This window comes from Argiope bruennichi, chromosome 7, assembly GCF_947563725.1.
Source record: "Argiope bruennichi chromosome 7, qqArgBrue1.1, whole genome shotgun sequence".
NCBI lineage: Eukaryota > Metazoa > Arthropoda > Arachnida > Araneae > Araneidae > Argiope > Argiope bruennichi.
Genome location: NC_079157.1, coordinates 79,284,468 through 79,309,805, shown reverse-complemented (window position 1 = coordinate 79,309,805; position 25,338 = coordinate 79,284,468). Strand labels below are relative to the sequence as shown.

Sequence of the window (25,338 nt, the reverse complement as noted above, 5' to 3'; positions counted from 1 at the left end):
AAAAATATTAATCATCACCAAAGTAGTGTTGCTTTAATATTGTTTATGAATGCAATTGTCATGGATTTTAGAATATTTACACTTTTTGTTTTGTATTGCATCAGAACGGTTAGTAAAAATGATTTTTTTAGCCCAGTTTTTAAAGTCATAAAGTAAATCAGCTTTTGACGATTGTAATAAATATTCTTAATGCTATTATGATATAATTCGTTAGCATTAAAATTATGTTTTGCATTATATTGTTTTTTTATTATTTAATTTTATCAGTAAGATTTTCAATGACTAATAATACAGTGCATGTAAAGTGAATTACACTAATTTAAATCTTGAATCAATCGCAAAGTTTAGATGTACAATTAATAACATGAGAAACAATTCTTTTGAAGTTTGTAATAATAGCTTATTATTTACTTTACTTTTTGATAGCATATTTATAATTCTTATAGGTAAATTTTAATTCAATTTTTTATTTGTAATCTATTTCTTATATCTGTTTATTCTATTTATATTACCTTAATTCGTGTTTATTTTATCAGAATATTAAAATAAAACATCTAGTTTAAACTGTATAAACGCTTTTTAAATGTATTTATTCAATTTTACTGAAATCTATACATAGTATAAAATGAAGTCTCTTGAAAGCGCTTGTAAGTTTGAAAGAGAAAAACTCGAGAAATACTTAACTGATATTAGAGATATTTGTACCATTTTGAAGGGCATTTATTGGGAAAGGTTTTAGTATATTGAAATTATATCAAAATAAAAAAGGAGTTTTATAATTGGGATTTTAATTATTTTCCTATTACGATTCGCGCATGTGTGAAACAACAGTATCTGTGCTTTGCACTTATCCGCGCATGTGCGAAAACCTCAAACTGTGCATGTTCAAATAGCAAAAGCCGTGGTATGCATATGCGATACATTTCTTTGTTTACGTCTGATTTTAAACAGCGTTTCAAAACTCATTATGCCCCAAAAAATTAACTGATATTGGTGATATTTGTACCATTTTGTAGGGCATTTATATTTTTAGTGAATTGTTTTGTCTATGAACATATCATATTTTTACCTTTTCAACTGTCTAAATATTTCTGAATGTGTACAATAAAATATTTTTTTTAGTTATTTTTGATGATTTCTAAATATATTTTTATGTTTGTTTGATGTTGCTTGACATGCTCATGTTATATCGGGTAGAGACTAGACTTAAGCTTAAAACTAATTTTTCTTCTTGAACGTTATGCCACGGGCAACGCTGTGCGGGTACTGCTAGTTGTTTATAAAATTGCTTTTCAGTTTTTAAAATTCGTTAATAGTCAGATGTGTATATCAGTAAGTTGTACAAAACTTAAGGCTTATAAAAATGCCATAGAATGAAGGAAACAAACAATTTCATTTCTAACAAAATAATTCAGAATTGTTTCAATAGAAATTGGAAACATTAATTTGTATAAAAATCGTTTTTTCCTGTTTTGCATTATAAGAGCCAACAATCTACAATAACACATTTTTTGTTGAGGAAATTCAGTCAAAATTTCAAAACAACTTCATAAAACAGCGAAAAAATGTTCGATAATAGGTATATGCGGAATATATTTTACAGAGTAAATGGAGTTATATGTGATCTAACATGAATTATTGAATATGTTATGTGAATATGATGATATACAACTTCAGTTAAATTCTTTTAAAACTTGAATTACTTTAAAATTTAATTTATATAGAAACATTAAAAAAGTAATAATGCATACACTTCCTTGAAATTTTCTTAAAATAATATTTTAAAAATCACCTTTGCTGTAATTAAATTTAGCCATTCCATCTTTTTCATATAATATATAATTAAGATTGATAGCCCAAAATTTATTTTTTAAATCAATTTTGCTACGTTAATGCGAGATTAGAACTTAAATTAGCTTTAGCTTTAAAATTATTTTATATTTAAAAAACTTTCATCTAAAAAAATTGACAAATTTTCTCAAATGTTAAATGAGATTTTCCCAAGTCAGAAGCTAGCCAGATGTCCGTGATCTGAGAAACTATCGACATAATAAAGTCTTTTTAAGAAGATTCTTTGGTTTTCTAGACTGAAAATCTTTTAAAAATTCTCAACTGTTTTATCTGCTGATAGTCTTCCTACAACTTGATGATTGTTTTGTTATGTTTATCAGGAGTAAAATAGAAGTCGAAGTCTTCATATTTACAATAATACTACTAATGCTAATAAATTTTTATGTTTTTTAACAGGACAATGAAAGACATTTTAAAAAGATTTCAAACAAAAAGATAATTGTAAAAAAAAATTAAATTTACTTTCATTTCATTTCTTTTTATTTCTTCATAGATTTTTGGTTCCAGATCTTTCACTGTCGACTATGAAAATAATACATTTCTAAAGGATGGAAAACCTTTCAGATACGTATCTGGTTCGATACATTATTTTCGAGTACCTCCTGAATTTTGGCACGACCGGATATATAAAATGAAAATGGCGGGGCTTAATGCCATACAAACGTAGGTGGCTTGATAATAAATTATATTTGAATCATTCTAAAATACTAAACAGCGGGAACTGTCTTTCCAAAACTTTCTCATATACTCTTTAATAAAGGTACTATCCCACTTCCCCGCATTCGCATAAAATTATGAATTTTGGGAAAGGCTGCAAATGCCTTGTATGGTATTGGTAATTAATACAGGGTGGGCAATAAGTCCGTAAAACTTTAAAAATTCATAAAACTCGAAAAAATAACCAAAATAAAAAAATGGTTTGCAGGTTTAGCATTGATAGTCCATGGGATATTTTTTAAGATAAGAATAAAATTCAAAAAATAGCCAGCAGATGCCGCTGGTACGAACGACTTAATTGGAAATATGCAAATGAGACAGACGATTATAAATACTTACACTCTTGATCCAAAATTAAAATCTTGCCATGAATTTTTATTGTCGGATACTGTAGAGAAAGAAGCATTTGCGACGTAGGTTTTAACCAAAATTGACAAGATCCCTCCTGGATCTTTGACATTTTGTGGGCAGATGAAGCTCATCTTTCGCTCCATGGCGACGTTAGTACACATAACTATCGCATCTGGACGACGTCATATCCACGAGTATAAGCTGAGAAACTGTTGCATTCCCCCAAAGTCACAGTGTGGTGTGGGTTCACAGGTTCCTTCATCATAGGATCCTTCTTCTTTGAAACACAGTGTCCACACACATGGGTGGAAAACGGTGGCACTAAATGCTCAGCGTTATTTAACGCTTCTGCGCGAAAAAATTTTGCGTCCATCCATTTTTGCGTGTGAAAAATAAGCTTTCTGCTGTTACGTTTATGCAAGATGGAGCAACAAGTCACACTGCTATTCCAGTCAAGGAATTCCTGATACAAACATTCGGGAACGAGAGAATCCTTAGCAGATATTGCAAGTTTTCATGACTTTTCGATCACCAGATATGACACCAGCAGACTTTTGGCTACGGGAAAATTTAAAATTCCGGGTGTATCGATCCCGTCCATCCAATCTTCTGGAATTCAAAGATACACTCCTCCGAGAGCTGTCGCGTATACATGCTGCACTTTGCCGTTGCTGGATTTGTGACACACCTGCAATTGCGATGTGTTATCACCAGTGGTGGTGGCTTGTAGAAAAAATATTGCTATAGTAAATGATTTGGTAATACTATTTTTGTTATTTGCGTCTTTTTTTTTCACTTATGTACGAAACGCCACCTATCGGATGCTCTATGAATTATTTTTTTTTCTTATCTTATAAAAAATTAAACGACTTACCGATGTCAAACCTCCAAACAGTTTTTTATAATGCTTAATTTTCCGTGTTTTATAAATATTAATATTTTTTACGGACTTTTTGCCCACTCTGTAGTTACAAATTAAGGATCTTTGGCATGAATTTAGTATTTTTACTAAATCTGTTGCGGGATCACTGGCGATTTTTTGGCGATTAATTTCGTTTAGCAATGGGTGCGATAAAATCTCATTTATGTTTTAAATGCATTGTGTCCCACCAATTTGAACCAGAACTTGTCCCCAAACTGCAATTTTAGTCACAAAATCACATAACAATTTGCATATATTTAAATCATTGCATTTTTAATATATCGCGTTTACATGCGTATGAAAGTACAGAACGAAAGAAAGTAAATAATTTGAAGGATTTAGTTTGAAATTTAATAAATATCTTCACCTTCAATGGTAAATTTGTGTATCAAATTGTATCGATCAAGCATTCTTCTTTTTGCGGTTATCGTGTTAACTATGTTCGAAAAGCTAGATAGATAGATTTTCTACGAATGGGTACAGTTAAAAATTTGATTTACAAATTTGGTGCAAATACCGTATACCAAATTTCATTAGTCTACTTCGTAGCATTATTGAATTATCTACCGCAGACAGACAAACATAATTCCAATTTTTTTTTTTTTTTTTTTTTTTTGTTCTCGGGGAAGATTGAAACGTGTAAAGAGATCGAATTTTCGACAATTACATTATTTTCTCAATGCTTCGTATAAGATAAAATAAAAAGGCACATTTATGAAAACATTAAAATACATTTGACATTAAATCTCAGATAAGAGTATTTAAAAATTATCTATTATATTTCTACAATCACAGACAACTGTATGAATCTTTAAGTAAATTTCATTCATTAAATAAGTGGAAAATAAATTTTTTGCTTACTCGGATATAATGTATAGAGAAAAATCATAAAAAAATTGACCTTGTGATTTTAGGGAATTTTCCCATTTTCCCTGAGTTTGAAAAATGCACTTTTGACATTTTGTTTATCTATATGTGAACATGATTACACGATAAAAAAATATTTTAGCTAGACGAATGAAATTTTGTAAATGGACATTAGATCAAATTCGAAGAATTTTTTAAAATTGAACCTTGAATGAAATACATTCAAAGGAGTTCTGACTGGCAGGTTGTTCGAGCACAAGAGAACTCGAAAATTACAAAACATAAAGAGCGATATAATTAAAATTTGGTGCACAGATTTAACATTTAAAATGTAGATTCTTAGAAATTCTGAATCAAATCTGTCAAAGGGATGACCGTCTGTCGGTCTGTATTTTCACATGCACTTGAACGTATTGATATAAATAAATAAAATTTGACATATGGTTACAACGGAGGTTCAGTGTCAAATTTTGTATCAGGAAAAAAAAAAGCGCTTAAAATATATATTCGCGTGATAGAATCAGTAAAATTTCTATGTTCACGCAAAGGATGATATCTTGTGACTATTGCTCACCAATGACATACGAAATATTCTTGTCCTTACTCAAAATCCACAATTTTTTGTGTTGGTAGTAGCGATGGGGGGGGGGGGGTAAGACCTTTATGAGAAATTTTCGAGGGTATCACTTATGGTGATGATTTTACTTATAAAACATAAAGTATAAATTTATTACAAACTAATGTCTTTTTGAAGCAAGAAAATTGAAGTATTAAAATATATGTTTATATAATTATTCACAATATTTGACTATGCAATAACTTAAATTGTTTTTCGGATCGTTCTACATATAATGCTAATTTTTGAATTTCAGTTTTAATAAATTGTCGGTGGCAAACCTAATTATGTTTTATCTTTCATATAACTGTTGACTAGATACGTAGAATGGAACCATCACGAACCCGAACCAGGCGTGTATAATTTCGAAGGTAATTATGATTTAGTGAAATTTGTGAAAACTGCTCAGGATTTGGATATGCTTGTCATCTTGCGTACAGGTCCTTTCATCGATGCGGAGCGAGATATGGTAAGAAAAATTCTTATTCCTGCTAATAATAAGATATGGTAAGAAAAATTCTTATTCCTACTAATAATAATTTTTTTTTTAAATTTAAACAGACAGTAAGAATTGCTTGCTAAATGAAATTGAATTTCGAAATCCAAATTAAGTAATTGAAAAATCAATGGAAATAATTTCTGTATATTCATACTTTTATTTGAAGCTGACACACTTGAGAATTAAATACACCACTCAGTAAACTAAGGAAATATATTACAGAGAAGAAACGATATGGATTTTTATACAAATATTTCATAAGAAAAATGTATTTAAATTTAATTTGCAATAAAGAATTCTTTTTTACATGGAACCTTGATTTTAGCGAGTTATTTGATAATGATATATATACAGTATTGGGGAAAAATTTTATTTTTTCTTCAAATCATCTGAATTTGGTCAATCGTTTCAATTTCAAGAATTTTAATTTTTCTAAATTTTTAAAGGGATTCAATCATTTCAAGAAAATAATAGATTTGGAAGCAAAAATTCTGTGGAAACTATCAGAAGTTGCAAAAATACCAATCTAAGGTAAAATTTATAATGTCCCTTTGAATATTAATAAATTAATTTTAAAATAAATTCAATTAAAATTTATAAATTCTTTTATTAGAAACTTCCATTCATTTTTATACTTTTCCTAAGGCTATTTCATTCTCTTTTGCAGAAAACAATTGATCAAAAGTACACACCATACTGGTAGATTTATGCGCCATATTTTGCGATGCTTATGCAAAGTTTTAAAAATATTATTCGCTTATTGATTTATATGCGAATAATTGTTTTTCGCATATTATAATTGGTCCTTTGAATTTATACCAATATTCATAGAACCAATTATAATTTTTTTCAAAAATTCGATTAAAACTTATTTAGTTATTTTTGGTCTTAATAGATACATGAAGTATATTTGAAAATGCTTACTTACATTAATTTTTTTGGGGATATTTAATATGTTCTAATCTTTAAATTGTCTGTTTCCAGGGTGGTCTTCCTTATTGGCTCCTGCGAATCGATCCCAACATGCAAATGAGGTTCTATGATCCTAGTAAGAATCTCATCTTCATTAATCTTTCCATCTTTTCACTTATGTATTCATTGAAGGAAAAAAATATCTGTCTAAATCTTATGAGAATTCATTAATAAAGAAAATAAATCAATTTAATTTTTTTCTCCTTAAACTAGATTTGTTACTTTTTGTAGTATTCTATTTTTAATTATATGTATTTTTTATTTTTATGATCGGTTTTTATTCATTTAAATTTGGTTTTTATTTATATAATTTTTACAGATTTTATAAAGTATATAGACCAATGGTACAACGTATTACTTCCGAAGATTGAACCCCTTTTGTATAATAATGGAGGACCAATAATCACTATTCAGGTAATTTAACTTATTTAAAGATCTTTTGATAAATTATCAATTACATGATCAGTATTCAGATTATTTGACTTATTTCAAGATTTTTTGATAAAATATCTATCGCATTTCAAATTGATTTATTAAACTAAATTTCACCTCAACTTTATTGAACGGGTTAAAGTGAATATTTAAATCTTATCACATTAAAATTAAAAATGAAACTGAATGAAAAGAAGGAATTGTTAATAAAAATTTAGGATCATTAGTTAACAAGCATTTAGCAAGAAAGAAAAGATGCAAATAGTCATTTACTAAAAATTGTTGTTCAAGAATTTTGGATTATTTTTATTTTTATATTCGAAATTTAGGTGTAATTTATATAAATGTATTAATGTTACTAACACTTTAGATATTATAAAACATAATTAAATTATATTGTAGAGTGATTTTAAATACTTTTCGAGAGATTTCAAAAAAGCTGTTGTGGTGGAATGAAGATCATTATGATCCGAGTAGTGAAAGCAAAAGGACCATGTCTTCAGGAGCATTTCTTTAATGATCACATTTCACACAAAACAAACACAAACGCGAAATACAAGACAAGACATTAAGGTGCGTACATATCACAGAAAAGCATCTCGTCTTATTATTTACAATCGCAGTGCACTATGGGATGCGTACCTAATTAGGCATCGCCATCTATTATCCAAAAGAGAAGATAGAGTAATGCAACTTTACTTTAATACATTGTTACTTTTTTTTTCTACACATGATGGAATGCTTTTACAGTACGTAGAAAAAAAAAGCATTTGTCAAGACTAAATAGATCAAAAGGAATTAAAAATAAAGTTACAGCATTGATTTTTTATATGTTATATTATTCTAATGAAATATTTTTATATTCAGTATTCAATGTAATGTCCTTAAAAGATTTTATCACTCTAATGCCAAAAGGAAAAAATATTTTTATTTAATTCATTAATTTTTTACAATTCTGCTAGATCGAAAACGAGTATGGGTTTTGTGGATGTGATCAGTACAAAGCTCACTTGCGAGACCTATTTAACAAACTGTTGAAAAAGAATGCTGTGCTCTTCACAACAGATCAGCCTTTTCCTAACAGTCTGGCTTGTGGTAAAACATACAACGTACTCGCTACAACGGATTTTGGAGCAGGTATTTACTTCAATTATAATGATTTTTCTTTTACAAACTTACCAAGCAAATCTATTATATAAGTGTTCTATGTTGAGAATCAGAACTGGCATTTTTAATTAGTATTTTACTATAACAGGTCAAAAATATGTCTACTATTTAAGGAAAACTTATAAAATGTAAAGCATTTCATGGTGAATTTTGAGGTCTGGGAAAAAAGCTCACAAAGTCACAATTATATAACTTCGCAACATATATTTATAAGAAAAATTTTCAATATTTAAAGCATGCTAATCGGTTAAATCATGTCACAAACTTGATTAATATGACGTTTATTTTTAGTCGCTTTTTATGAAAATACAGATCCAAATTGTCAGATCCGCCAAAGATATTGAAAGCCGGAACAACAGAAAGGAGAGAACTTTCGTGTATTTCATAATCATGGACATGCTTCAAATATATTTAAAAGTAATTTAACGAAATTTCATTTTCAATACCAATAACTGAAATTCTGTGAAAAAAAACTGCATTAAAAACAAAACAAAACAAAACAAAAATGATTCTTGGAGAAGATTCCCTTCTCAAAATTTCCCTCCTTTATAAAGTCGTAGTTGTAAATCAATAGGTAAAAAAGTGATGAAAGTAAGCCACGTTATGAGTAATAATTAGTAAATTTCTTTGAATTCATGGAGGATATACTACTAGACGAATTAAAACCTTTCTACCATTAATTTTCATAGAAGTCAAAGTGTTTTCATGCATTTGTCCACTTTATTTAAGGAAACTTTGCAAATGGTACCTATGGTATGCCTAGCACTATATTTGGAAAAATTAAAGCTTTTTTTTTTCCATTTTGTATTTATATAAAAAAAATCAAAAGCAGATTTTTCTCCTATTTTTTTTAATTCAATGTTTATAATATTAAATTTATAATGATTGGTTTCGAATAAATTTTCCCAAATCGTATTGCTTTCAAAATTCAAGTTATTTTAATGTTCCAGGAGCTAACATTACACTCAATTTCGATCGACTGCGGTACACTCAAGCTGATGGGCCTCTGGTGAATTCTGAATATTATCCTGGCTACTTGGATCATTGGGGACATCCGCATTCTACCAAAACAACTGAAAACGTCGTAAAAACTCTGAATGAAATGCTACTGGCCAATGCTTCAGTAAATTTGTAAGAACATTATCTTTTCATTTGCAATTTCACTTTTTCCGATTTTAAATTGTAAAAAAATGGAAAACCACATTTAATATTTAGATCACAGATGTTAATATATCGTGACAGAGAAAAAATAAACCAAATGTTATAAAATAACTCCTTTTTTATTTCATAAAAGTCGCCTCCAATGACTAGCTGGTTCCCTATGTTTAAGTTCAAATAAATATTTTAAATATAATTTCATGTCCATAATTCCGCCAAATGGGGAGATATTAAAGCCGTGTTATTTTAATTGTTCAAGTTGTACTTATTATGCGCAGAAATTTTTCTAAAGGAAACAGTTCCATAAGATCATAGCATTATTAAAAACGCAAATATCCGGTTTATCTATTTTCTAAATTTAGAGATATTATAACTTTGTAGAGGGACAAGACTCTTTAAACATCATTATGAGGTAGATGAAAATAATAGATGAGTTTCAGAAATAGTTATTTAATTATTTTCTAAGTTTCACATTTCATAAGACAAAACAAATACGAACACAAAAATACATGATACCCACTTCGAATACCATCTAATAATGACTTCCAAGAAGGAACATGGGAAATATACCTTGATGTTAATAAGGTAACGTCATCTGTTGTATCAAAAGAGAAGTTAGTAGAATTATGAAACCGCTATAATTTCACTTTTTTATTCTTCTTGTAAACTACATAGATATTAAATATAAGTATTTTTCTTCAGTTTCAACAATGGAAAAGCGATTAAATATTTCAATAAAAAATGAAAATGCTCTTGAATTTCAAAGCAATAGTGTGCATTGCTAGGGTAAGAAATTAGAAAAAAAAATACTTTAGAAAAATTGCCAAAATTTAGAAAACATTTGAACGACTATTTAATTAATATCATAAAAAAAGGTAATTTTAAAAAATTTTGAAACAGTATTAAATTTATATTTCTACAATAATATTTTCGTAGGTTATCACGGAAAAAAGCCAAAATTCAGCAACTTTTAATTAATTAAAATTCCAATAAAAAGTTTAAAAAAATCGCATTGAGATACACATTCCCACTCTCCAAGTCAATGTATCAAATATGTCAAAATATTCTGGAATGCCTACACATTTATTTTTATTATTAATAGAAATTTGATAGAGTATTGGCACTGTATATCGTAAAATATTAGGATCTTTTCATTGTACCTTTTTCATTTCTTGTTTCACCATGTTTTATTCCATTAGATAGCATCTTATAGCTTAAATTAACTATTTGGAGCATGAATTAAACTGAAGTCCATCTTTTCTTACTTTTTTTCTTTGAGAAATATTATTATAAAGGCATTTTAAATGAGCATTCTGATGGTTATTCCACAATAAACTAGCTATTTAAAAAAATGAACTAATGTAGATAAAATTCAATCAAATTCATGACTAAATCTCCAATGTAAGAGAAAAAAATCTGCATACTTTTTCTTGAAAAACAAATTAGGGAACTTCGTTCATAAAGCTGCATTAATCCGATATGCACATTTAATGTTAATAAACTGGTGACCAAAATAACAGGCATTTTAAACTACTTAACAATTCAGTTGTATTAAAATTCCATTTTGAAACAACACACGACAGGCCTCGAAATTTGAATCACACTCAGATGATGAGGATGATACCTGAGTTGCAACCATACCTCCGAATTCCCACACCTCGTCAGCGATAGGATGTTTAAGCACGGTTTCAAATTTAACACGCACAAAGCCCACACGCACGATCTTTAAAGGAATTGGGTTTTGAAACTGAAGTCTTTCGGGCTTAATGTCTTACCATTAAGTTGTCACTCTGTCTATTGGCAGCTAATAAACGTATGAAAAACGTGTCAGAACGACTTATTTATATAGAGAAATTACTAAATTGCACATAAAGACCATTAAGAAGTTGTGGTTTATCCATTAGAAGGTTTTGATTTAGTCACTTCTGTTTCTTTATTGCACTAAATGATGAGAAATAGCATATTGTGGTTTTCAAGATATAAATTCAATAAAACAGAATAGAATTATATTACTTTAGATCAAAAAATATTATTTCACAGTCAATGAAGATTACAGTACAGAGTTTTACAAGTTGTAAAACTCTGTAAACGTTATGTGGTTGACATTTCCTAAGTTGAACAATATCATGTAAATTTTAAAATTTTGCAGCCGCTTCTCCAAAACAGTTTATGCTTGCAATGTGAGAATCTTGTCAGTTCTAACAATAATAAAAGTTGCTTGTATTCTATTGATCAAACTACAAGATAAAGTGCTGCCAAATATAATTTAGCTATCTTTGGAGAATAATGTTATTTTAGAGATTTGTTAAAGTTTTTAAAATAGAATTTAAATAAATTAAAAATTAAGTAACGATTTGTCGTTTTCTTAGCAATGACGAATATTACATGAAAGCGATTACAAAATGATTTACCTATACTATAAAATTTAAAAAAAAAAAACAGAGCTTACGAAATTTCTGCTAAATAAAAATTATCAAGAAAAATTTTTATTGGCATATTTTTAGAAAATAAAATTTGAATTTGATTGTTGTCGATAAATTTATATATTCATGAAAAATAAAACAAATTAAAAAATAAATTTGTGTGGTGGAATGAAGATTATTATGATCCGTGCATTGGAAACAAGAGGACGTATGTTTTTGGGAACATTTCTTTAATGATCATATTTCACACAAAACAAACACGAACACGAAAGACAAGATAAGACTTTAACGCGGGCACTTCTCTAACTCATTATATTAACAATCGCAATGTACAATGGGATGCGTACCTAATCAGGTATCGCCATCTATTATCCAAAAGAGAAAATAGAGTAATGAAACTGCTATATTTGAAATTAAAAAGTTGTGGGTAGTGCAATTTTATAATGCTTTTTTTTTTTTTTTTTTGTAATTTATGATCAGCTGTAAAAGATTCTTACTAAGCAGATAGTAGAAATATTTTTATAACAGTACAAACACTTTTTAAGATATAAATACTTTCATATGGTATAAATGCTTTTTTCGGTATAAATACTTTTCATAGGATAAATTATGTTGTGAAACACATTGCTAGTGTTGATAGTAATAAACTTAATAAAAATATTTATTAAAAATAAACTCTTATGAATGTATTAAATGTCGGAAAGTCTTTAATTTAATTATTTTATACGTGTTAATTTTTAATTATTCATTATTATAAATATTATGAATTGATATATCTCTTTCTCTATCAAGTGGCACCAATTATTCAATAATTAACGGAAACTTGATTAATTAATCGATTCAGTGCTATGTAAACTCTGAAATTATTAAAATAGAATATTATTATCAAGATCACAGAAGTATGTAAATACCAAAATTCAAGCACTTTAGAAAGTAAGTGAAAAATTCGATTATGAAATTCTATCTTTTGATTTAAATTAATTGTCAAATTTTAAAAGGTAATGAAACATACATTTTTTTCACTAAAATTGTTCATTACAGCATAGAAAAATAATTTTTTTTATTATGACTCAGTTATTTTTTTTATTTAACAAGAAATCAAAACCACAACATTTGTGTCACTTCATTAAAAGTTTTATTTCATTTTCTAGTTTAAGATATTTTCGCGTAGATAAACCATGTTTTAAAAAGTCAAAGATAACACTCGCTAATCTCAACTCTAGATTTTATTCAAGGAATTAAACCTTACGTCGGTTTTTATCCACAAAACGAAAGGATTCGAAGCCTCCAGATTTAGAAAGATACAGAATTATAAGAACATTCTAGAACAAACGAGAAATAGCAGAAATAATAAAACAATTTTTAGAATTGCTCTTTCTGTTCATTGCATTCTGCCACTGAGCCATTCAGTCCGCGCCATGTTAGAACAAGTTTCGTTACAATATATATACTTAAAACTAACATGATTTCTCGACACTTAATAGAATATCTACCTGTGCATGGGGCAACTAAGGTACTAATTGGCTGATTTTCTTTTTCAGTTACATGTTTCATGGTGGAACCTCTTTTGGATTCACTGCTGGTAACTACCTAATTTCATTTTAAAATGGTTAACATGGTGCTGCAAATAGCATTTGAACTCTGAAAGCAACGAAAATACGTAAGCAGATCATGAACGATAATAATAATATTAACGTTATCCATTTATAGGTTCCAATATTTTAGACACATTTCAAGCCTGTCCAACAAGTTACGACTATGATGCTCCTTTAACTGAAGCTGGAGATCCCACACCGAAATACTACGCAATTCGGGATACAATTGGAAAGGTAAATTAATGTAGGAAGTAATATTAACTATAAATTCATTTCAAGGATAATAATTAATTAAAATATTTAATTAATTTCTATTGTAAGACATGGCGACGCCAATCGTATCAAATCAAATCTAACTGAATTTTAACATCCAATAAGAGAAGTTCGCGCACGTATGACGTCAGTGCGCCAAAGAGACTTACTAAAAGAATAACATTCGAATCTTCTGCCACGAATGGTCGTGTGAGGTCTAACGCTGTTTATGTGCTCCATTAACCCTTTTTAGGTCTTGACCTTGTTTGAAATCCCCATCTCAGAGGTGAACCATGCTCCTAATTAAACTGTGTTATCCCATTTCTGTAAATAGCTTAATATTGTAAATACTGAAATGTTTAATTCTATGTAATCTTGATAAATTAATTGTTTGTTTAATTCGAATATTATTATTCCTTTTTCAAAAATTCACTTTACTCCTAGACACCATCCTACATTAATTTATTTGCTCCGTCAAAGTAATTTTAAATATTTTATTCCTTTTTTCCCCAAAGGTTATATATAGAAAGGGATACAATAAAACTTAATGATATTTTTGCGTAATATTACAGGATAGTAAATGTGCTCCATTCAAGAACTCAAGAGTATTACGACAATTTTACAGATTATGCTCTGCGCTGTATAACAAAGGGAATCGCTGACTGCAATATAATGGTTAGATTTGAGATCTAATTCCATCAGCATAAATAAATTTGCTTACTTTTTTAAAACTTCAGTACTTAAGGAAAGTACTGAAGGTAAATTGAACCATCAAATATGTATTTAAAAGGCATTATTTTTCTACGAAAAGCTTGAATTTATTAGTTACCGTTTAGCTAACATTAGAAATAAATTTTGCTTTCATTCAGAAATGAATGCAATTGCAGAAGATATTTCTAAGAAATAGAGATACTTTATTTATACATATCTTTATCCGGCCAAGAAAATGCTAATCTATTTTCACAATCAATAACAGATGTTAAATATTATTTATGACAGCGTCCTGGCATATGGGTAGCGCATCTTCCCCGTGGTCTGGGTACCCGGGTTCGAGTCCCGGTTTGGGCATGGTTGTTCTATCTGTGAGATTTGTGAATGTGCCCTCCTGCAAAAATGGGTTGTTCAAGCGAATGAGTGATGCGTGAGTAGTCAAGTCGTACTCTCGGCCCAAGTTGGCTCTACGATAAAAATAAGAGGCGCTCCCCCTTAGACTTAAATCGGCTGTCTTTGAACAGCGGGCTTGTCCGTGGCAAGTGCCATAAGAAACAAGAACAAATATTATTTATTTCTTGAAGAATATTCAATATATTATAAGAAAATTATATATAAAAGAGCATGTAGAAGCTATTTCTTTGCAATCGTGTGCAAAATGGATGCCATAACGTTCAAAGAAATAAACTGTTAGAGGAATTAGATAATGCAAAAACAAGATAAAATTATATAGAAAAGCTTGTACAGAAATGCTGAATACTTTGAGATTATTCCATCAAATATTAAAAATCCTTTCCAGCCCAAGAATATAGAATGTACATATTTCTCTCTATATATAAAACGCTAACTATATAGCACAGAAATCGCTCTTATTACTTATTGTCGAATGGCAATAGTCAAATGTAAATAAACCATCGTATGAATTTCAGGCTGTCAAAGAATGGAGTCAATAATCTGAGCGAATAAACTGGTCCCCAAAAGCGGCTAGTATTTTATATAATTTGTTATTTTAATTGTGCATAATAATTTGTTAATAACCTTAAATTTTTTTATGATCAGTATAACAATGATTTATAAGATCGAAATTTCTGTTATATATAACTCCAAGATAAAATTTATTTCTGATATTTCCCTTTGTTTACAAATTTCAAGAAAATAACTTGGAAATTTTTATATATTTTTTTTTTTTTTAGTTTTTTCCTCTCCCACCCGGCCCAGTTCCTCAACCTGCTCCAAAAATGAAGTCCCCATTGATAACTTTGAAAAAAGTAAGCTTACACTTCATTAGATGTTTTATAATCTTACCATAATTCACGTTATCATCATTTTCATAAATAGTAATTGCATGATTTTGTAACTATTCACAAACTGATTTATATTCTGTATGCTTTTACTTCAAATGATATCTCTTAACATGTAAAAAAAAAATAATACAAATGAAAATGTAGACTAATATTAATAATAGCATGCACTTTATTTAAAGCGAAGGAATATTCGTGAATTGAACCCAAAGATTTTACTTTTATGCAAAATAAAAAAAAGAAGGCCTATAAAGGAGATCAAACGATCAAAGTGAATGCTTAATCACATGATTCAAAGACGATATAAAAAAGTGGGAACATCACAAATCAAAATATTAAAGAAACGTTTTTAACCTATCTTGATCTATCCATAAATAGAACTCAACGACTTTCAACATTAGTCACGAAATTCTGTTGCTGATAATAAGTGAATATCGTTATGAGTGTACAAATCTATGATTGGCGATAATTAACCGTCGTATGTGGATTTTCGGCTGATAGCTGCAGATGAATTAAAACGTTAAACAATTGTGGTGATTTTAGTGAAAGACAGAAATCACAAACTTTCATCTAAAATAATTTTTTGCAAAATTTTCAAATTATATCTTATCTTAAAATATTCTTTTACTTTCGTGGATGTGTTTGTTTCAGATTGAAGTCACGTCGCTGCAATCTGAAACAGCGCCTAAAATTATCTTTAAATTTACGTGTGTCTGTTTATTTGTGAATATTATAACAGAATATGCTAGTTCAGCTCACTTATAATAACATCCCGTTTTAAAGCAACACTAGGGCTATTTTGGGATTTACCTCGTACTTTTGAGCCTCTGTCAGATGACAAGGACGACACCTGAGCTGGCACCCCACTCCAAGCCTCCGACCCACACCAGCTGGAGGATATTTAGTCCCGACGGATTTAACATGAACCACAACCGCTTATACGACGGTTCTTCGGTGGAATCGGGTCTCGAGCCTGAAATCACCCGGTTCCCAAGCCAATACCTTACCAACAGCCACTGCGGCCCTAACGGAATATGCCAGAGGAATGCGATTAGAATCTTAAGATCAAAATTGTATATCTGTATCAAATGGTGGGTGAAATTAGGTTTGGCTGTCCGTCTCTCTGCATGTGACACTGCTGCTCAAAAATACAAATAAATTGACAGAGCAAATTTGGTATATGGATTTTATCATTAGAATTGCAGATGCGAAGCTGTTTTTAGACCAAGTCGTTACTATATGAATGTGATAATTCAAAAACACACAGAGCTAGATAAATAAAATTTGTTATGCAATTAAAAGTACAGAGGTACGAAATTAGAGGCAGATGTAAAATAAGGAATCATGATTCAGCCCCCTCTAAAAAAATGTAAGCATTATTTTGTAGTCTGCTAGTTTTTTTTTTTTTTTTTTTTTTTTGCTTGTTACTGCGCAATTTATTGTTTTTAATTTTGTGATACTAATTTTATCTCCAAAACCTCAATTTCTTGGGATTTTCGGCTCAAGAGGGTCAGTATTTTGGACGAAAGTCAGACCCCTCACCGAAAAAATCTCTGGTTTGAATCCCTGCCTGAGGATGACCCTTGAGAGAGTCTCTTCAGGCCAAATACATCATTTCTTTTTTTTTTCTTTTTTTTTTAATTTTGTACTTTTAAATTTAATATTTTTTTATTTGGTTTATTTTTTTAAATTCATCTATTTGTGGCTTTATATATTTAATCCTTTTAAAATAATAATAAAAAAATCTTCATCAATAGACAGTCAATTCACCGTCGGGGGAATCTCATGTAAAATCACTGTTATGAAGATTGCCCAATCTATGTAATGGAATTAAAGCGGTATACCTATAATTGAGTTTCGTATGTTATATATTATCAAAGTCAAAATGTAACTCTATATATCATATATAATTACATGGTCGATGCTTGGGTTAAATATAATGTTGATGATTGCCAATCATTGAATATTTAAATAACGATTTGCACCCATACTTCCTTCATATTATTTCCTACGAAATTGTTTAATTGTAGCTATCATCGCTAATTTTGCATTTAAAATAAAGTCAATCAGCGTATAATGGAAGAATTTAATCTCAAACGCTTTATTTGCCGCCGATACGATTTTTTTTATTTATCCCTAAACCTTTTCAGAAAATTTCCGTACCTAAACTGTATTCTTAAGGATGGCCTCTTCTAAATGTTAGTCAGCAACTACTCCTGTTCAAAATCCATTACAAAATGTTTAGCATATTTTATTCCACTCGAAGTTATTTATCTCAATTTATAATTAAAAAATTTCTGTTAACTAATATTTTTAAAACATTGCATTGTCTGTATTTTCATAAATTATTTCTTTCCACAGGTAATGTCTGTATGGGATTATATAGCTAAGCTTAACAACTCCATAGTATCAACTTATCCTCTCTCATTTGAGAAGCTTTATCACGTGAGTTTCATTAATTAATTTTATTTCTTTATTCTTGACAAATTTTATCTTTTGTTTATAAGTTTTAATTAATACTTTTAATGCGAAATGTTAATCTGAGAACAGAACGTCGATATAACATCGATGGCGAAAATTGTACAACAATATCAAACAATTACTTAAAACAATTTGGGTAATGGTATTCAAAATGTGAAATTGTTATATATGAAGACAATTTCCTTTTGTACATTTCTATTAAAAGAAGTTTCTACCAGTACATATTGTCCCCTAAAGAATTCATAAAGCTTTTACTACACTTTGTCGCATGGAAATGATGCATGTGACAAATCTCGGTTGTCATCAGTCTCACTTAAGAAACAAAGTAGTTTTCAGTTCATGGAGAGAACGAAGGATGCTGATATTGTTCGCGCAAATAATATTTCTGAAATTTTCAGAAGTAGTTTATTTATATATAATCGTACCGCTTTAAAGCAACACTTGGGCTATTTTGGAATGGATCGCGTTGAACCGCCATCAGATAACAAGGACGACACCTGCGCTGGCACCTCCTCTTCAAACAACCATACCACACTAGCTTGAGAACGTTTGACCCCGATGGTTTTAACATGCACCAGACCCACTTGCAAGGCTGTTCTTCGGTAGAATCGGGTCTCGAACCTGAAACCCTTCAGTTCTGAAGTCAAGCCTTTACCATCAGGTCATCGCGGCCCAGCTCAAAAGTACTCCAGTACTTTCAGCAAATATTCCCACATTCAAATATCCCCTTCCTGATGATTCGCTATTTGGATGAGCGTTTGTCATACGAAAATATAAACTTAAGGCAAAACGTATCATTAAAAAAGTTGTATCTCTAATTTTGAGCAATTATGGAGTTTTCAGATAAATGAAAGATGATATAAACAATATCAACCTTGGATTAAACGTAGCAAGGATAAAATATTTTTTTCACAAATGAGTCCCGATTTAGTCGATACCCCGTTTGTGGACTATATTCATCCGGAAAAAATTATCTAGATATCTAAATTGATTTGCTCAACGGAACACAGTACAATCTCATTGTTCTAAATTCGATTTTTTTAAAAAAGTGGTTGATTTAGTTGTGGATTTAGATATTTTTCGCCCTAGGTGGTGCACGTTATGAGGTCCTCTTTTTGTTTGTTTGTTTTAGATATTTAACTTAACCAAAGTATTTACTGTTTATTTTAGAATAATTTTTTTTAAAATTTTTAGTAACTTTGTAAAAATATTCATGTTTTCATTTGTTTTCATGAACCATGATTGAACGCATTCACGTTTGTACCCAATATTATCTATAAATAATACCAATATTATCCATAAAAAACTACAATAACTAAGTTACTTTAATATAACAGATAGGGACCTGTCTAATTTTTCATGAAAATGCATGGGTATCACTCATATATTTGATAATTAATAAATTTTATATTCATTGTAATTTATTTAGCAACTAGTATAGTAACAAATTGATAAATCGGTCTACTTGCACTCCTTTCTCCATTAGTATGAAGCCTTAAGTAGTTCTATTCTCCCTAGTCGGAAATTCGTTACTGATTACATTCATCCAATTAAAACAACTTGGTTACTGTTTATTTTGAAAGAGAAAATAAATAACCGAGTATGAATGAATTGATCACACAGATCTTCAGATCTAAATCCTTTTAAGTATGTCTAGAACGATCTTGGTAGGCAGACTGCAATCAATAATTCTTCTTCAAGATCAAAGCTTCAGTGTTGCAACGCTAGAATAGAACTTGTCGAAGGATTTTTCAACCGCCTATATCATTCAGGGACTCTAGTATCACGTTGTTTTGCTAGAGACTATTATAATTTATATCAAAGTCAATATATGTTCAAGATTGTTACTTTATTTTTAGATACTACTGCGATGATGAGCCTTATTTTTGGACACTGTGTATCATGAATAGTATAATATTTTCTTTTTTTATTGCATTACAATACTAAATTTCTTTAAAATATATTGATTATATTCTTAAAAAATATAAAATGGGTTAATTTTCTAAATTTTAAACAACTTTATTTTTGAGAATGGCTCATTAATTAAATATTGCGTGTTTTATGCCAATACATTAATGATATGCATTAAGTACCTATCATTGCTCAATTTGTATTAATTTTTGAAATTATCCATTTTAGCCGTTTGGTTTTATTTTATACAAAACTATAGTCCAGTTTCGACCAACAGATCCAGCGGTCCTCACCGTCAAAAATATTGCTGATAGAGGTTACGTTTATGTGAACAAAGTAGGTGGTTTTAGAAATATAATCAAATATAAATTTTTATATATGACATTAGAAATCTCTTATATCATTACTTAATGGTTCATATTTAAAATCATGAATGTAATAACCTAATTCTAAAAGCAATATCCAGTCTTTATGTTTTGTTCCATTTATATCCGATATCGATAGCAAATTCTTTAGCAGTGATTAAGTTCAGAATGTAAACAAGTGAAGAGTAACATTTCATTTAAAAATTCTCAATAGAAATTTAAGATTCAAGCATAGTAACATTAATAAAACTTTTCCCGCAATTTGATTTTTATCTAAGGGCAATAATGACAGTGAATAAAAGAGTTATTTAATGTTAAGGATCATCCAATTCCATTCGGTGTTATCTCTCGGTATCAACAGTAATTGACTACATCAATTAATATAGTTGCATTCCTCCCTCTCTGATTTTATTCACTACATGACCAAGAGCTGATCATTTTGTCTAAAACTGACATTTATACTAGTGACATGACTAAAACTGACACATTTATAAACTGACATTTATACTATAACACATTACATATACATATTCAAAAGAAAATGCACATCCAAATCTCAACAAATGAACTCTTTGAAATATTATCTAGCGATAACAAGATTTTTAGCTTTCATTTTTGTTCGGGTAACTTTGTGGAAGATGCATCGTCTTTTCATTGGCGTAGCGGTTGAAAGGTATGGGGGGGAGGGGGGTACAATTAAACTTTAAAACTTTAAGTGGGATACAGCATTTTAGTGCGTTTATCGCACTTTTTAAAGAGAAAGCCTTTGCGAAGATAATGCCATGCCACCAGCGCCATTTGCTCTTGCTAAAAGACTGATGACTACTGGTGGCGAAAAAATCACATTGGAGGTCTTTTATCCAAAATTATTTCTAAAATGTAAGAGTGATTTATTGACACACATGTGACTAGTATTTATTTTTGATAAAAATTTCTTCCTTGCCATATCAGACAAAAAATACTCTTGTTTGATCTATGAAAAAATTATGAATTATTTTGAATCTATGAAGAAAATGAATATGTTTTGTTTTAAGGTTATTAACGATAAAATCAAACCAATTTTCAATGAATACAACCAATTTTGCGTGAAAAAAAAAAGCATTTCAGGCAGATTTCTTGTAGGAATACTACCTATGGGGTCAATTCATGGTCACGTGTCAGGTACTGAACAAACCGGTTCTAAAAACCAATTCAGGTATCAAAATGGTTCTTATCACACGATTTCGGCAGGCAAGGAATATACTATAAGGATAAACAAAATCTCGGTCGACATTGCAGATAGGCAATCTAACTAAAAAGACTTGGAAATGATGTAGGATTAAAACTTTCATTTTACCATAAATTTTAAAATTGAGAGGAGGAGTCTGTGATATGAGGATAAGGGTCTTATCAGTATGTTGATTAGTTTCTATTGCCTTAATGGGCACATTAAGACTGTGGGATCGAGTTATCTCCACTTCCATGGTAGGACGTACTTCACACCGAAGGGATTGTATCACAGACAGTATTGGCCATTAGAACTAAATTTAGTCATTCAAATTAATTTCGAATGCTTAAGAAAAGCTGAGGTAACTCGGACATAGTTTCTCCAAAACTTCCTTGCGAATGATGATATAAAGATGATTCATATCATCTTTACGTCTTCGCGTAATATAAAACTTTTTCGCAGAAAATGTGTGATAGCTGCAGTAGCTTAAACTTTAATGGCAGAAATAATTTTCAACAACCAACTTTTCCAATTAAATTGTAAAATCTTGTTTTAAAAAATATTTTTAAAAACCCTTTCGTCAATTGCTCTCTCTTATATCCTAATTTATTTTTGTAATTCCGATTCTTGTGAAAGTGGTGGGGTAGATGGGGAAACACTTCATATATGGGGATGACAGGTTGCCGTATAAGTAAGCACGTTCTCGCTTCTCCGGTGGCTATGATAATAGTGTACGACAGAGCTGCCTCCATACCGATGTCTGGTAATATCTCTTCGTGGATGATGGGTATATAGGTTACACCGTAAGAGGGACTATTTTGTGTTCACCTTAATGCCGGGTTGTGCTGTTGTTGCAATTGGATTTTACCATCCCGGGTGTTTTAATACGGCGTGTGTGGTCTCGTTTTGTGGTTATATATATTTCCGAGAAAACGGTATTTACTTTGATATTCCAGTTTTTAAGTAAGAATTTTTTTATATGATTTTCAATAATAAAATTGCTTCAATGTTTTTTCTAAGGTGTTGCAAGGTGTTTTGAGTCGAGAACAAAAAGTCGAGAGAATCCCAGTTCAAGTTTTGAAAGGACAAGAAATAGAAATTATAGTTGAAAATCAAGGCCGTGTATGTGCTGGTGCCATTAACGACCAAAAAGTAATTCTATTTTCATGAATAATTTAGTGTTTGTTTAAAAGCAACCTCTAAGATGATCTTGAATTCCATTTTTATAAATTGTTTTCTAAGTTCTTCAATATTGAAACCTGTTATTATAAATTTTAATAAGTTAAATAATAATTTTAATACGTTAAATAATTGCTTAAATTTGTATTATCTTGTAATTTTATCAAGAAGCTCTGGTAAAACCTGGAAATCCTAACTCCATGCTCGAAATTTAAGAAACGAATTGAAAATAAGTGACTAGTTGAAAGTGACTTTTATGATTTTTTTGGCAGGGAATTTTCCAAAATGTGACTTTAGGCTCCAAAATACTTCAGAATTGGACAATGATACCTATCCCACTGGATCCTAAATCGATTCAGAAAATTGAATCGTTTACAGGACAAACAGATTCTGTCGCAACACCTTCCTTCTACACAGGTGAATTCCAAATGCCAAGTTCAGTACAAATCTTGGACACATTTCTTAAAGTAGACGGATGGCATAAAGTAAGTAGCAAATGTTTAAAATATTATAAGTGTACAAAAAAATTCTTACAGTATGTCGGGATTAGTTCCCCTTACTAACGCTAGATGGCAGCGCATTCCAGTTGTCTTGAAATAAAAAAGAAAAGATTTCTTGTTTTGCTTGGAAGTTAAGAAAAAGTAGACGTTCACGCGAGTGGGAGCGATGAGTAGCTCTAGGGGAAAAGCAGAGCAAATTTATTTTAACGATCAGGGTGAAACCCAGTGAGTTTCTGGTGAAATTAGAAGTTTATGAAGAAAATAATTTTTATTTTCTTAAAGAAATATTCATAACCGTGATATAGAACTGCTTATCGTAAATGGTACAAAAATGAGGAGTGTCTCAATGTGAATACATTGAGGACTAGTTAAGAAAACAGTTCCTGATTTTTCTTCAGTAGATTTTTTTTTTTTTTGCAAACGGGAGCGCAGAGTAAGTGCTCACGAACAGTGCATAAATACTTCGTTAGGGAAATGTCCCCTATATTTGACAAAGTATATAAATGGTGATGAGTTTTATTAAAATAATAGTTGAAACATAATTAAGTGGAATATGTGTTTTACTTATTGGAATATTACTTTATTTCAACTCCAAAATCAATGAAGGTTACTAAAAAAGGGATCTGAAATAATTTGGCCATACCGAAACCATGGATTAGTATCAGACACCGCGTCTGGTTTAATGAACTCCTTTAAATTTATATATTTAATATTTATTTTTGTCTGTTCTTTGAGTTTTTCACGTTTAATAAAATTATTTAGCGGTAAAAGACAGAAATGTCAAATAAACTTTTGACAACATAAGACTGAGGGTTCAAAACCGATTTCACTGAAAATTTTCATGTATCGTCCTCATTAGCTGACTACAGTTTGGAATTACGAATTCATTTCTCAATAATATTCGTGAAAAGTTTAAACAACATTGTAACGTTAAAAAAAATCATACAATGATAATATTGAAGTAAAGGTGACCATGTTATTACTAACTGAAATATTTAACATTTTCTTAAAAAATCGTTATCTTCTGAAATTAAATTGAATTCTCAAGGGTTTAAACGAGCTAAAATTTATAACTTTCCTAATCTAATCCTTGAAGGTAAGGAGCCGTCGCTTTTCTGCTATTAATGCTATATTTTAATATCTTAAATAATTTTACCCCACAAAGTTCATAATTTTATCAATTTAATTATATTCTGGATGAGCTAGATGTTACGAAATCTAACGGTGTTTAAAAAGTATTTTGAACGAGATTTGGAAGCATAATTTTCTAATAATTCATTACTACCATTACAGGGAGTGGCATTCCTCAATCAATTCAATCTTGGAAGGTACTGGCCAATTATTGGACCTCAATTGACGTTGTATTCTCCGAGCACTCTTTTTCAAAATTCATCGACAGTGAACCGTATTACCTTATTCGAACTAGAAAACTCGCCTTGTGATAAAGAAAACAGCTGTGTTGTTCAGTTTGTGGATATTCCTATTGTTGATGGTCCAACTCCCGAATATTAAAAAGCTTTTCCACGGTATATAAAGCACTTTATTCAATGATAAGCCTCTATGTTTTTGATTTTGTTATTGCCAATGAAAACACTGTTCATTGAAATAAAGTGAATAAATTGGCACTGCTGCTAATTTAAATGAAGACGAAGTAAGCCTCTTTATTGAATGTTAATCACCAAACATATCATAGATATTTGTTTATATGCAAATAAAAAAAAGAAATGAAAGGCAAGCTCCTGATCATGACAAACAAAATCTTGTCTATGAAAAACTATGCATTTACTATCACACACAATGCTAACAAACAGAAAGCACAATATGTTTAATTTTATATTGTGATAAAAGACACAGCATACCC

At 29.9% G+C, this 25,338-nt stretch overlaps 1 protein-coding gene across 2 annotated transcripts; it reads left to right on the top strand.

The window, feature by feature from the left end:
* LOC129974888 (beta-galactosidase-like) lies at positions 1-25,122 on the top strand. Of its 2 annotated transcripts, XM_056087664.1 has the most exons (15): positions 1-108; positions 2,345-2,514; positions 5,643-5,793; positions 6,808-6,871; positions 7,115-7,209; positions 8,190-8,364; positions 9,345-9,525; positions 13,517-13,557; positions 13,686-13,804; positions 15,727-15,801; positions 18,196-18,279; positions 20,455-20,562; positions 22,819-22,950; positions 23,250-23,462; positions 24,771-25,122. In XM_056087664.1, exons 1-15 carry the CDS (start codon positions 46-48, stop codon positions 24,987-24,989), a joined length of 1,890 nt encoding a protein of 629 aa, XP_055943639.1. In that variant the 5' UTR covers positions 1-45; the 3' UTR covers positions 24,990-25,122. The 2 variants fall into 2 exon arrangements, with proteins under 2 accessions (XP_055943639.1, XP_055943640.1); XM_056087665.1 differs by lacking the exon at positions 2,345-2,514 and having other exon boundaries at positions 11-108.
* The last annotated feature ends 216 nt before the right edge of the window (positions 25,123-25,338 follow it).